General features: G+C 33.0%; 1 protein-coding gene across 2 annotated transcripts; it reads left to right on the forward strand.

Moving 5' to 3' along the window:
• The first annotated feature begins 3,931 nt into the window (after positions 1 to 3,931).
• LOC126968076 (uncharacterized) lies at positions 3,932 to 9,612 on the forward strand. Of its 2 annotated transcripts, XM_050812887.1 has the most exons (6): positions 4,128 to 4,501; positions 4,557 to 4,602; positions 4,731 to 4,870; positions 5,371 to 5,636; positions 6,543 to 6,674; positions 9,098 to 9,612. In XM_050812887.1, exons 2-6 carry the CDS (start codon positions 4,562 to 4,564, stop codon positions 9,518 to 9,520), a joined length of 1,002 nt encoding a protein of 333 aa, XP_050668844.1. In that variant the 5' UTR covers positions 4,128 to 4,501; positions 4,557 to 4,561; the 3' UTR covers positions 9,521 to 9,612. The 2 variants fall into 2 exon arrangements, with proteins under 2 accessions (XP_050668845.1, XP_050668844.1); XM_050812888.1 differs by lacking the exons at positions 4,128 to 4,501; positions 4,557 to 4,602 and adding an exon at positions 3,932 to 3,950.
• The last annotated feature ends 5,265 nt before the right edge of the window (positions 9,613 to 14,877 follow it).

The raw sequence follows: 14,877 nt of genomic DNA on the forward strand, positions 1-14,877 counted from the left end.
ATAATATTCACAAAAGAAACAAGGTTAAAAAACAAGTCCACCAAATTTTAACTCCTCATTATCTTATAATAAGTAGTCTGGGACTGTTATCCAATTACAGCACTAGAGCGCATTATGCGGCATAATGCTCAACATTAAGTGTTCCAACTACAGCAACGCTTCGCACAGTCAAGCACTCTCAAAAGTACTGCTTTCGCGTGATTCGTAGAATAGATACCGACTCAGTGGCAGAAAATTAACGTGTGTTGTTTTTATAAAGCATAAAAGGCATTTATTTTCTCGAAATTCGGAAAAAAAAAGTGCTCTGAGAGAAAAGAAGCGGCGCAAAAAAGTCTCCCAGAATTCTTTTTAATAAAAATATACAATATTGTACTGTCATTGCTATTGCTATTAAATAATCATAATCTAGTCCCAGGCTGTCCGTTCACTTAGATATTCAGCTGTGGAGTAATAGGACTTACGACAGAGCCATTTTTTAATAAAACATTATAATTTATTTGTAGATAATGCCTGAATAGGGGCTGGGACTTTATTATAAAAGTGGATACATTTACCCTTAAATCTATTATGTATCTTATGAAGCCTACTAGAATTAGTTACGAGGAAACCCTTATTTCTAGTGTTATAATAATGAAAATCACTATTAAGAGCAAAAAGGTGACGATTTTTGTGAACGTACATTTAATTTTCATAAATGTACTGACAATGAACAGTCATAATACTTAGTTCTTAAAATTTTTCTTTGAGAGACTGTCTATAACCAAGCTGAATATAGCACGAACAGCTCTCTTTTGCAGAGCAAACACTATCAATGTCAGCAGCATGACCCCACAGTAAAATACCGTACTTCATGATGCTGTAAAAATAACTGAAGTACACTAATCTAGCAACATACACTAAGGTCGCAACATTCGGCTAGATATCATATCTTTCTAACGGCATATGCCGCAGAGCTGAGTCCATCTGCTAGTTGGGCAATATGTGGACCCCACTGAAGGTTTTTATCTAACGTGATACCCAAGAAGACCGTAGTGTCCACAAGTTCCAATCTCTGGTCATTTATAAGTACGTTGGTTTGTACCTCCGCTGTGTTTGGTGTAATGATCCGTAAACACTTTGTTATTTTACTGTTTTAGTGCAGATTATTTGTCTCAAACCAACGCACTATCTTTGAGACTGCATTGTTTACCTCATCATCAATATATGCACGTCGCTTCACTTTAAAAATAAGTGAAGTATCATCAGCAAACAATACAATCTCATGGCTATCATATACCACAAATGGTAGATCGTTAATTTATATAAGAAACAATAAAGGACCGAAAATAGAACCCTGCGGAACACCTAATCCTACAGGTTAACCCGAAGACCGTTTGCCATTTACATCGACTATCTGAACTCTTTCGCTTAAATATGATTTTAAGAGGTTTAGGGCTCTATTTTAACTCCATAATGCTTTAGTTTTAGGAGTAAAGTTTCATTTAGGAGTAAGTTGGCATTGATCCAATTTTTATTTACTATCGGTAGTAATATTGTTTATAGGTGAAAAAATTTTGAAAGCTTTCGTTTCGTCATAGTTTTATTAGAAATAATAAAACTTAATTCAAACTGTGTTAAAAAAAAGTAAGTACGGATAAAGGTACAAATTAACCGAGAAATGATTTAAATATTCTTCGATTGTAGTATTTTGGTTTGAGCTGATGGTCTTGTTACCAATGCTCTAAAAAACTATAACTAAAACTAATGAAGGTACAAACATTGACTACAGTGCGTTCACAGTTATTTTACCTGTAGCCGTTAGGTTAGCTAACCTGAGCGTTATATTGCCATATTTAACTTCTATGACTATGACTATCCCTCAAACGACAAGTTAAATTTTACGGTATTGATATTTTTTTCCTTACAATATAATGATTTGAACGTAAAGTTTGTCATAAGATCTTTTGTTATCAGGACGGTTGAATGCATTTAAATTTATATATTTTGAAGTCATTACAGAAATTTGCTTACCAAATTATAATTTTTGTTATGTAAATGTTAATTTTCAATAATAATTACATCAGTGTGATATATTTATCCTAACTTCTATTTATTATTATAGTCTATTTTTCCTAACTTCCTAACAAATGTGGCGTACAGAGAACCAGCTCGTACCAAGAGATAATTCGTACAGATGGGGATCATCGTACGCATGAACGACTGAAATTAATGGTTTTTTTGCAGTGAATGAAAAGTATCGGGTAGAAGAGTAGAAATAATACGAAAAGTTATTTTAATAGTTTTATTATTCGGATTATGATAAAAATATACCTATCTTATAATATTATTTATACCTATCTTATCATATTCATTTTCGCTCGCTTTGTTATTTAATGTAAGACTATACCTTTATATATCTTTAAGAATGCCTATCTAATAATATTATTTTAAAATAAAAAACAATTAAGTGATCGGGAGATTTCCGTCAGGAGCGAAGTTCGTTATTCCATTTAAATAAACTGTTCAGTAAGATACGAAATGATAATAATTACAATATGAAAATAACTCAAAAAATATGTGTAAGCTTATCAAAAGTATTTTACTAGTACCAAAGAATTACCAACCCATTTATGAATTGCTACTTTTTCTCCTAAAAAAGCACGTTTGGTGTATTAATTGTAAGCTGTCATTTGTTATTGTATTAGTTAGTTACACAGTAATAACCACAATATATTCATCCGGATAATTATCTTAATCGGAAATAAAGTAATCTATTTGCGTTTTAGGCTACCTGTCATTCATAGCTATCAAACGTTTTTCACGATATTTCACTTTCTCACAAGAAATAGTGAAATAGAGTTTCGCACAGCATTTTTTCGTAGGCACGTATAATTTTCCATGATGTAGTACGACCTCCACAAAAATTTATATCAATTTTTAACTCTGCTAAGAGTTTCCCCAAAGTCGGTACCTCCTTTCTGACGGTTTACATATACATTTCAATATTATTGTTAGGTTTATACATTTCAAGTATTTTATTTCGAACTGCACACAGATCAAAATCATCCAAATGATTATTTTTTTCTTGGATGCGTTTTTTTCTGGGCGTAGAAATTTTTTGAGAAGTGGATGCAGCAACTTAGCCTTCTTTAGTTATGGTGCTTACGGTTTTTTCAGATATTCCTGAAACAGGAAAAAAGTTATTTTATAAAGCCTATTTTATTTTAAATTAAAAATAGCTGTGCATATATGTAGAGAGCTATTTCTTACCAATAATGTTCCTATTTACTTTTTTACCCAATCGTATCAAATGCTACCAAACGAAAATTGTAGTTCTAACTAAAAAAAATAGAGGTCCGCTTGGCATTTATATTATTTATTCATTCAAATTAAAACCACTCAAGGCGACTTATACTAATTGACAATGATTACTCTATTAAATTATGAAATCATATAATATATTAAAAAGACAAATATAAAGGACATAGAACTTGTATATCAAATTGAAGCAAATGATTGATTATATTACTATAAAAATAAAACATACAAAAAACATCACAAGATAGTTACTGTACTTGCAAGAACAACAACAAGCAGTCTAACATTTATGGTGGGAGAAAATCAAAGTTGACGCGACAGAAATTATGTACTGATGGCGGTAACGCTAGGACATCAAGTTTCCACTAAAATTGGGAAAAATACTAAAGACGGGTAACCCTAATTTACATACCCGTCATGGCGGCAGCTCGTTGACGAACATTTCCAAATGGAATTAAAGGAGCATTATTATCTTTTTCTCTTTCACAGAAATCACGCACCGATATTATAATATTTCTTCCGCTACTTTAAATTCTTTTCGGCATGCTAACAGATGAAATATCACAAATATGAAAGAAAAACGCTAGGAACTTCACAGAACGACTCGACAGGAACACCAACATAAAGAAAACATATAATGACTTCTGTCAGAGGTAAAATAACTGTTAACGGACTGTATTTAATTTTATATACCACATTTATAATGTGAATACAATTTTATTTTAGAATCTAAAGTATACACAAATTTATTGAACAGAAATAGACTTGTGTCAATATTGCAATTGCTTGATCGAATCATTTAATGAAGCAGACATCATAAATGTTTTCGTGGAAATGAACATATTTATCAAAATGAAGAACAATCTTATTTTCTTATTAGATTGCTAACTCTATGAATATTTTTTTCAACATTGAACTTAGTACATACGCACTCTGCTGGTGCATTTTAAAACTAATTCATGTTCTAATTATTAAGCATCAGCACAATTCGGCATTTTGCGGCACTGACTCGCATTATGCTTTGTAATTGGATAATTACCAATTACTTATTTAGCAGGTCATAAAATTCCAAAAAAAATGCAAAGATGAAAGAGGATCTAAATATAATGTGGGAAGATAAAATGGAGATCTAACCTACATCAAGATTTTTGTGCCCATAAACCTCACAGGGGCTTTTTTTGTGATTTATTGAGAATAAAAAAGCATTGAAAACGCTGATGAGATGGCTGTATGGGCTTGAAGCCTTTGCCGGTTCTTATATTGGATGAAGAAACAAAAAAAGAGTAAATTTGATGTATATACTAGGTATATAATGTAAATAAATACTTGCACGTGTAAATGACAAATGTTTATTGAACATAGAAGTGTTTAAATTCTCCTTGATGTAGTGAATTTAATAGCTCAAACCACAATAATTTATTTAATTTTTCTAGTTCGTACGTAAAAGGAGAAAAAATGAATGACGAAGAACTTCTGAACGTGAAAAGCCAAATTTTGGACATTTTTGGAGAACTGGAGGAGAATAACCTCAGTGAAATAGAAAAATGGATAACGTCCCATGCATACAAAAAAGGCTAGTTTATTGAGAGGTTTTTAGTAATGTTTTAAACGAGAATATAACAAGTCACAACACTCTTTCGGCCGTTCCCAATATACAGTCTATCTCCGGTTGTGTCCTACTTGAGATAAAAACTATCATTGACTTTTCTGTCCCAATAAACTTATCAACGGTAACTCAACTTATCCGTACACGCTGTTAAATTTCTATCAAAGGGAGAACGTATAGCTTACCAGCCATAGAAGTTTGTATGGAAATTGCAATTCAGTGTCCCAATGTAAGGCGATAAGAATGACTCATCGGGTATATTGGGACAGCTTCAGATTATTGACAGCTAATTACTGACAGTAGAAGGTAGTAATTTATCTCTATCTGTAGATAGTATATTGTGAACTGCCATTATTTTTTTTTATAAAATTGACAACAATATTATTTGACACATAATTAAATACATTTACAGATTTGCCTACCCTGACGGGAACAAGGCGTGAGTGTATGTATGTGTGTATTTACAGATTTGGAAAAAAAGAAAAAACTACAGAAGTTTGAAAAGAAATTAGTAAAAATAAGTAAAGTTCTGAGAGAAATTGTGCCATTCGAAGCAGAGATGCAAACAGAAAATATTGTGCCTCCAACAGTAGGGGATCAAGCAGATTGTACAAAAATTAACACTTGCCACGTTGATGAGTTTCTTTATGACGACAAAGAAGTAGATGAGCTTGTACAAAAAGGAAAGCTGTCTAGATTTTATTGTGTAGAGTGCAATTCAAGAAATTGTAAGGTAAATAAATAATTAAGAAATTGTTCTTAAAATTTTACTTTAATATATAATTTTTTCATAATTTTTGGGATAAGGCATATAAAACAGATGATATAACTAAAATAGTTCCTACTGAGCAATTAAAACAAATCACAAAATAAAATAAAACACTTCATTTTACTTTACTTTATTTTTAATCAATATTCTGCTTTCCATTGTTGACTGACATACTGCAAGCTTCTCTCTGTGCTGTTGAGTGAGAGCCCAGGTCTTTCAGCCATAATGGTAGGATGCAGGTGTTAGAGGTCTATTTTTTATTATAATAGGTGTTAAAGTATGAAATTGCCGTTTTATTGTAATAGGTACTTTAAATGGACATAGAACCTTCATGGTTTCAGATTTTTAGTGAAACTTTTTTATTTAAAAGGGGGCAAATGGACTAATGTTATGGAAAATGCTTAGGAAACCACCCATCCGCAACACCTGGGGTCAAGAGATTTGTTGCCAGTCTTAATATTGGGAGTGTGCTGTATGCTTGAAGGTCTCTAGGTTGTATCAGTTTGGGAAAACTACATCCATATATATAAATAAGTAATAATATACATAGGTAATTGCAAAACTAAACTAAAATAAATTATAATACAATAAAAATATGCAAAACACACCCCATGTTTGGCATTTATATAGCCCGCTCAGTATTAAGCAGTTATTGAAGTTAAATTTAAAGTTTTGAACCACATCTGATATTTATAAGATTTGATTTTTTTTAAACAAGTTAATTTTTGTATTGCTCATCTGTGGATGTCCAATTACTCACTCTAGTGAGTGTGATAATTATTGTAAAATAATTAAAATATAAATTTATAAATTAAATTTGAGACGGATCTGCTGGCTGATGACAATAAATTATTCTTATCATTGTTACAGGAACTGATATTCATCTCACACTCAATGTCAACACAAATGCTTCAGTATATTTTCAATGTACTGTTACCAAAGGATCTAGAAAATAAACAAATCCTAGATGTGGGCTCAAGATTAGGAGCAGTCCTCTATGGGGTAATTTGCTTAATATATAATATTTATTAATTTTACAGGTGACTGGTTGTCAGTCAAAGAGAAGAGAGGTTGCTAAGACGTTACAATTTCATGATGATTTTACTGTTAGAAAGAAAGATCTCTAGTAGAGTCAACTCTTATCTCAGCTGTATTTTGTGTTCCATTTCCTATTTGATGAGGGCTGTAACAAGATCAAAGTAAACTTCTTTGCAAAAATGGGGCACTTTTCATTAATCGAGTTCTTTTAGTATTAACAGCAATTGTAAAAGGGATTTGATGCAACAAACAATATTAAAAACACTTTTGTTCGGTAATTAATTATGTTTTATTTTGATTTTTTGGAAATGACTCATTTTGACAAAAAAATAAGGTAACTTCAATAATAGATGTTCTCCTTCATTCAGTAAATGTTACAAACAATAAAAAATAAAATTCAGTGTGGCCCCCAATGGTTGAAATAACTGCTGAAATTTTTCGTGGCATGCTTTTGATGAAGTTCTTGGAGAATACGCTCCCATTAGGCCGTAATAGCAATTTTAAGCTCTTGGATGTTCTATGGGGCTGGAATACACACTACTAAAGAGTAGTATTGAGGTTGGGACTTCATACTGGCCAATCTAAACGTTGTTGTCGTCCATAAACACAGCAGCACTTCCTTTAACAGCTAAAACTGGTTGTGCATTAGGAATTAGGAGTTCCGTGATGTAGCATTGTGCATTCAGAGAGCTGTTTTCTTCGAAAAGTAACTCTGTACGATCTACAGAAGTTATGCCAGCCTAGAACATGACAGAGCGTACAGCGTAATTTCTTCAAAAACTACCTCTACATAACGCTGTCGGTGCTCACCAAATAAACAGATTGTGGATTCACTTAATATACTTAACAGAAATAATAGAAAATATAGCAATGTTCAATTCTATATCTGTCCACATCACACAATTTTGGGAAAACCTTGACTCTGCAATATGGTGCCCACGGAGTAATTTACGACCCCTAGCTGATCTTCCACTGTGCATATCGACTTGTAGAAGTCTTCCCCTAACAGTCCATATGCTACCACTCACATTTCTAACATCTTCATGTTATTGTAAGTAGACTTCTGATTTCGTAAAGCTTGGCTCACAATATTAGATCAATCGTCCCTGGGCTCAGTACATTGTCTTTTTTTTAAAGAACAGGTTTCTTGAAACCTAGGTCCAGGTCCTCTGAACAATGGAACGACTGACACCCAACCGTTCCGACACATAATATTGAGTACAGCCGTCTTGAAGAAAGTATAATCCCTAGTGCAACTCTAAGTGTTCCTTACTGTATTACAATTATAACAATAAAATAACAAATAACTCTACCTATAAGCCCTGACTCTACAGCTTGGTGATAAAGTGTGGCTTGCCGTTATCACATAAATTATTCCTTTTGGACTTAAATGCTGTGTTTTTTCATAGATCTATTAACTTAAGTAAGCAAGTAAAGATTTTGCTAAAGCTGGGTACGTACCAAATTTCACTAGTCTAGGATTTAACCTAGAGGATTACAGATCCCATCCATATATCTGCCTTTTACCATAGAGCAGTGTTTTTCAATCTGGGTCGCGACCCTTACTTGGGGGGCCGACGGCAAAAGGAAAAAGTCTAGGTAGAGTACAACTAAAACACATTTTTAGTGAGAAGGATGGAATTGTTTTATTTTCAAAAGTCAAATCGTGGTGCTGTTTTAGAAATGTTAAAATTATATCATTTTCTAAATGAAGTCTATTCTTTATAGTTTTAATACCAGAATTGAAGACAATGTCAGTTCACACAGGTATGAAGTGGCGAATGGTACTAATAACTTTAGAGCTTCCCGCACTCTAGATATTTTTTTTTTCATCCAAAACACGTCAAAACTTTGTGCAAAAAATAATTATGTTAGTCTTTTAAATTATAAATTATTACTACTTAATATTACTGACAGACAAGGGGGTCGCGAAGTAAATAAGATTGAAAAACACTGCCATAGAGCTTACAGTACCAATGCTCCATTACCAAGTTGTATCACTTAAACAGTCATATATAGAATAGTATCTTCATCACACAATGACATGGTGCTTTGTATGCCTGTTTGCCCTCCTCTTCCATAAAAAATACTTGTTATTTCTCAGAAGCTTACCAAGTACATCTCAATAACCAACCAAGGCTTTAAAATTATGGAATTATAATTTCCAGAAATGGGAGGTAGTTAGCCACTTCTCTCTGTTCGTCTTGAGAGAAGCATTAATGTGTTTCCGGATATAATATTCATAATTTTTTGCCATAACATACTTATAATTAAATTATTTTCTGATAGATATGTAAGTGAAGAAATTTTAATCATGGCCCAGCAATTTCAAATATAATGTGACTTACTGTTTACTTACAAAATAATTAATCATTATTTTTTTTTAGGCCTATTATTTCTCCAATGTATCAACAATAATAGGAGTGGAAATGAATAAAGAATGTTGTGATATTCAAGAAACTATAATAAAAAAGTTTGCAATGGACACAAACAGAATTAAAATAGTTCATTCGGATATAATGAAGAGAAGTGATATTGTACAGTGTTCCAATATTGTAGTCATTAATGTCCTCGACTTTTTTGTGGATATAGAGAAACATAAAGAAATGTGGTATTTCTTTAAGAAGAATATAAAGTGTGGTAGTTACTTAATAACCAATAGAAGTATGGTTGATACATTAACTAGTTTAGGTATTTTTGAAGATATGTTGGATTGGCTTACTATATGTAAATGTAGCCAGTTTGAAAATGAAATATATTTTGATATTGAAGATTATAAAGATTTACATGTTTATATAGTTAATAAGTAAGTCACACAATAGTCATGCAGAACTTGATATTTAATATACTCTTTGTACTGTGATGTAATCCTAAAAATGATTATAAATGCTAAATAATGTGAGTTTATTTGTTATGCTTCCCCACACCTTAACCACTCTGAAATTGATAAAAAATCATTTTATCCTGAGGCCTTATTTACGGAGACACGACGCGTCGCACGTTGCGTTAGGCTGAATTCAAAGAAGCATTTAACACGCGTTTGCTTGAAATGGGATTGTTTTTTGCGGCTGAGCCCGCGGATGGCATTGAGACGTCTCACGCAGCGGCAATTCTCGATGAAGCGATGCCCGCTTAGGAACCTTCTGCCAGTCTTATTTGGAACTCGCGCAACTCAGCCGTAGTCACCGTCATGATATGATCGATTTTTCTTAAAAGTAAATTGTGCCCTCCCACCTCTCGCTAACCTTTTACTAGTCGGTTTGATTAAGCACTCCGCGTGCGCCACAGCAATAGTGAAAGAATAGGGAGATTTATCTGGCGTTTGTTCAGCGTCGCTATATGTATGTGAGAAAGGCCTAATGAGAACTAAGGCCCGGGCAAAATAAATGTCTTTATTATTAATCATATTTAAATGAGCAATTCTTGCTTTGATATAAATTTATAATTTACTAGCTGACCCAGCAAACGTTGTATTGCCGATATTAAAATCGCGATACAAAAGTAACTGTTGATCGTAGATGGGTGAAAATTTGAAGTTGTATGTATTTTTTAATGCCACATTATAAAAAAATTAAAACAAAAAAATTTTAAGGGTGATTCAACCCTTATTACTTAGGGGTATGAAAAATAGATGTTGGCCGATTCTCAGACCTATTCAATATGCTCACAAAATTTCATGAGAATTGGTCAAGCCGTTTCGGAGGAGTACGGGAACAAACATTGTGACACGAGAATTTTATATATAAGATGTATATAAATATTAAGTTGGAACTTTGAACCATCACGGAAACGGCTATAACGATTGAGGTAAATTTTTTATTTAGATAGGGTTTATTTCTAAGTTAACACATAATAAAGTATTTATTAACTATAGTAGTATTAAATATTATAACAGAGTCCTTAGTATTACTTTTTTGTTATAAGTAATAAAAAAAATACAAAAAAATTTAAATAATTTCATTTTATGCAGCGCGCCATCTCATAGTAGGTATCAATCACAGTGATACTTGTGTTGTAACTTGCAAGATTTTGTTACAGACAGACATTTTTTATTAGGTTAATAAGGAAAAGGGGAATGCCCATTTAGAGCTATCAAACACCCAGTAATTTACCTTAAATAAAAAAATACTTCATATTTTTACTTCTTTTATAACAAAAAAATTAACAAAAACATCTGACTTCAGACACACTCCGCATTTGTCTCTCGCCTCCTGACGTCGCGCATGCGACTCAAGCACATTTAAAGAAGGTGTGTGTGAAGGTGTGTGTGAAGGTGGGAATCATATCCTAACTAGTGGCGTGTCGTGCGAAGGTCGAATTCGGCGGCAGGATTCAGGTTAAATAGCTCCTCGGAACACTCACCCAGTGCCCTGTTATCCAGCCGTTCACAGAGCACTGGAAATTTAACATTTCTCCGTTTCATAATATTCAGATTCTGTTCCAGGTCATTTGTTGTGAATTCAGCAAAAGCTGGTGTAAATATCCCATTATTCTGCAGTGAAGATTCTTCTTGTAGTATTGTATAGTATCTATACCTGCAAGAAAGACATTAAAGTTTATTATTATTATTATTATGCTACACATTCGCACTCACATCAAAATGTAGAAGAGATATAAATGATAATGAGGAATTACATAGCAACTTTAAACTGTTTGTGATTGAGAACACATGGATGTAATTTCATAAAAACGTTCCATGCCAAAATCATGACGAAATTGAGTTAAAAACATTTGATTCATATTAACGGACTGACAAAAAATGGCAGCCCTACTGTCACTCTTTAAATGACATCATGACTTAGTAGCCCAACCCACATGTATGGGATACACCAATATTTATTAAACTTTAAACATGAATTCCTTAAAATGTGATGTTTGTGGCTTGGAACATTTTTCAGTAACTATGTCCACATGAGAAACTAATTGAACTGGAACTTGCCCTATCCAAAATAAACTGGGACACTATAATAAGATTGTGTGAGGGAAGAAGAATGGGTGAGAGTAATGAAGATCATGGAGTAGGTTAAGAGATAATAATAAGAAAAAAAAAAATTTGATGATGAATTTAGAGGGATCTATGTGAGAATAGTTATTCTTAATATGTAACAATAAAAGTGGTCAATGGTAGAAATATAATTACACTTAACCTAACTACAAACAACAATATAATAATAATATTGACACACTTTTACACAAATTATCTTGCCCCAAATTTCTTAATATATGATATAATAATAAGATATACCTAATATTTAAGTAGTGACTCAACTATGTCCACTGGAAAGAACAAAAGTATCATATTATTATAGTATTAAAAATATTTAATAAATAAACATACCTATTTAGGAGTGTCCTCACATTATCCAATGGATCTATTACTAGGATAGATTATTATTAGGATATTATATGTGGATGTATTAAATCATTTTTCGGTAAATTTTTACCTTTATCCACATTTAATTTTTTTTTGAAAACAGTCTGAATTAAGTTTTATTATATCTAAAAAAACTACTATGAAACAAAAGCTTTCAAAATTTTAAACAATATCACTACCGATAGTAAACAAAATTTGGACCAATGCCAACTTATAGAAAAATGACACGTTAATTTTCTGCCACTAAGTTGGTATCACCTACGTATCACGCGAAAGCAGTACTTTTGAGAGTATTCGACTGTGCGAAGCGTTGGTTGGAACACTCAACGTTGAACATTAAGCCGCATATTGCGCTCTAGTACTGTAATTGGAAAACTACGGGGTTACACTACTTTTGCGCTGATAGCCTCAATTAGAGGTGTGTCATTGAATGTTTTTAAAATTAATTTAATTTAACTGTTTTTTGTCAATGGTCAACAGGTTGAAAAAACTGTTAGATCGTCAACGGGTTTTGGAAAATCGGTTAATGCATTGAATTTAGGTTTTTATTAGGTTCATATTTTGTCAATATAATGTCATTTCAACGTTTTCGTTCGCAAATTCGTCAACTGTTTTGAATTAAACTGTTATGGTGAGGCATTCAATTTCTTCAATTATTGCGAGTAATGGGCGAAGACGTTGATTGAATTTATTATTAGCTTATTATGTTAAAAAAAAACAGGTTTTTTCGTTGAAGAAATCCAGTTAATTCGTTTACGGATTTAAAACTGTTAATAAAAACAGTTTATGGATTTAACCAACCACCTCTAGCCTCAATTAGTAATTGGCAGCATTGATTCCATTCAAATATGTCGCCTTATTGTAGTTTGTGTTGTAAAATATCGTGGCGTTAGTCATTTTGTGTGTAAAAGTGTAGCAATATTTTTTGATATATTAATATTTTTATTCAACGCCTTCGAAAAAGGAACAGGTTCTCAATTCTTCAGAATGTTTTTTTTTTATATTTGTTACCTCGGAACTTCGACTGGGTGATTTAAATTTTCTTCGTTACCAAAAAACCGTTCGAACCAAAATACAATATTTTGGTTTGAGCTGATGATCTTGTTACCAATGCTCTAAAATCTAAATGAATAAAACTAAAACTAATGAAGGTACAAAGTTTTTTTTTTTTTTTTTGCGCCATTTATTGGCCTGCACGGTTTGTGCGTCAGCCATACAAAAAGGTGAGGAAGTGTGTCATTGGATTGAGAATTGGAACGGAATTTGGAAAAGGATCAGGTAAATTTAGTATATAAGTACATAAATGGTTATAATTTTATATCGTTAAGAAAAATAAAACTAGCTAAAATTCTATATACATCAATATTTATATTAGATAAAAGGACAGAAATTGAAGTAGGAAAAGGAATTTTAATGTACAAAAGCGAGGAAATAAAAGCGGAACGGTCATGTCGAGGACAGGCAAAGAATATATGATTAAAATCCCCAACGTCATTGCCACACTCACATATATCACTAGGCAAAAGGTTAAGCCTTGCCAGATGCAAGGGAATGCATGCATGGCCCAGCCTCATACGAATAAGAGTCGAAGTGGTAGCTTTACCAAACGTCAGATTTGAAAACCACGGTTTAGGAGGTATATCCACCTGGATCGTGCTGTAATATCGACCTTTAGTCTGACTTGAAGAAAGCCACATATGTGTCCAAGAGTTGAATAACTGGGATTTAGGAAGGAGGGCCAAATCACAACAAAAGTTTTGGTACGGAACCAGATCTCCGTCATTGACCGCAGCTTTGGCAAGGCTGTCAGCCTTGGTATTGCCAAAGACTCCTGAGTGCCCCGGAATCCAAGCAAAGGAAACTGTGTAATTTTTGCTACAACATTGATACAATAAATCACGACATGCAATAATGACTGGATGATTGTTACTGCTAAAAGGAAATCTGTCCAAGGCTTGTAGGGCACTTTTAGCGTCGGTAAAAATTATTGTGTTTTTTAATTTCATGATTAAAATGTATTCCAGAGACTTCAGCAGACCAAAACATTCTCCAGTAAATACTGAAGTCTCTGGAGGCAATTTTATTTTCTGTACAATGCCAAACTGTTGATGAAAAATGCCAACTCCCACACACTTCTCAGGACCGGGTTTGGAAGAATCACTAAAAACTAAATGGCAATGTTTCCATCGGCTGTCACTGTCAATAATATCCATAAATTTGGCATTGGCAGAAGGATCTTGTTTACAAACACCAAAGTCAAACAAAATAGATGGATTTAAAATTAATGCATCATAGTTAACACAAAATATAGGAAGAAATTGTGATCTATGTGTTGGAGCTTGAAGAGCTAAGTATTTTTGGAGACTAACAATAAGGCATGGCGGCGATTTATGAGCCCAGTACGAATAATCCATACATTCCAACAGAGACCGTAACTTATAGTAAAGAGGATGAGTATAAACTTGAAATGCTCTAAACAGGAACCTGTCACAAAGAAATTGACGTCTGAGGTGCAGGGGGGCTTCAGAACATTCCACCTGCAAAGCGTTAATAGGGCTCGACCGCATAGCTCCCGCAATTATTCTCAGAGCCTTAGACTGGATAATGTCTAACTTATGGAGAGCTACTGCATTACAGGGTTCAAGTATAAATGTTCCATAGTCTAAAATGCTTCTTATTAGAGCATTATATAGAAGCTGTAGAGAGAAAGGATGGGCTCCCCACCAAACTCCAGAGAGACAACGCAGTATGTTTATAATCTTCTCACATTTGGCACTTATATAGTAGCAATGA

Source organism: Leptidea sinapis, chromosome 14 (assembly GCF_905404315.1).
Source record: "Leptidea sinapis chromosome 14, ilLepSina1.1, whole genome shotgun sequence".
NCBI classification, from domain to species: Eukaryota; Metazoa; Arthropoda; class Insecta; order Lepidoptera; family Pieridae; genus Leptidea; species Leptidea sinapis.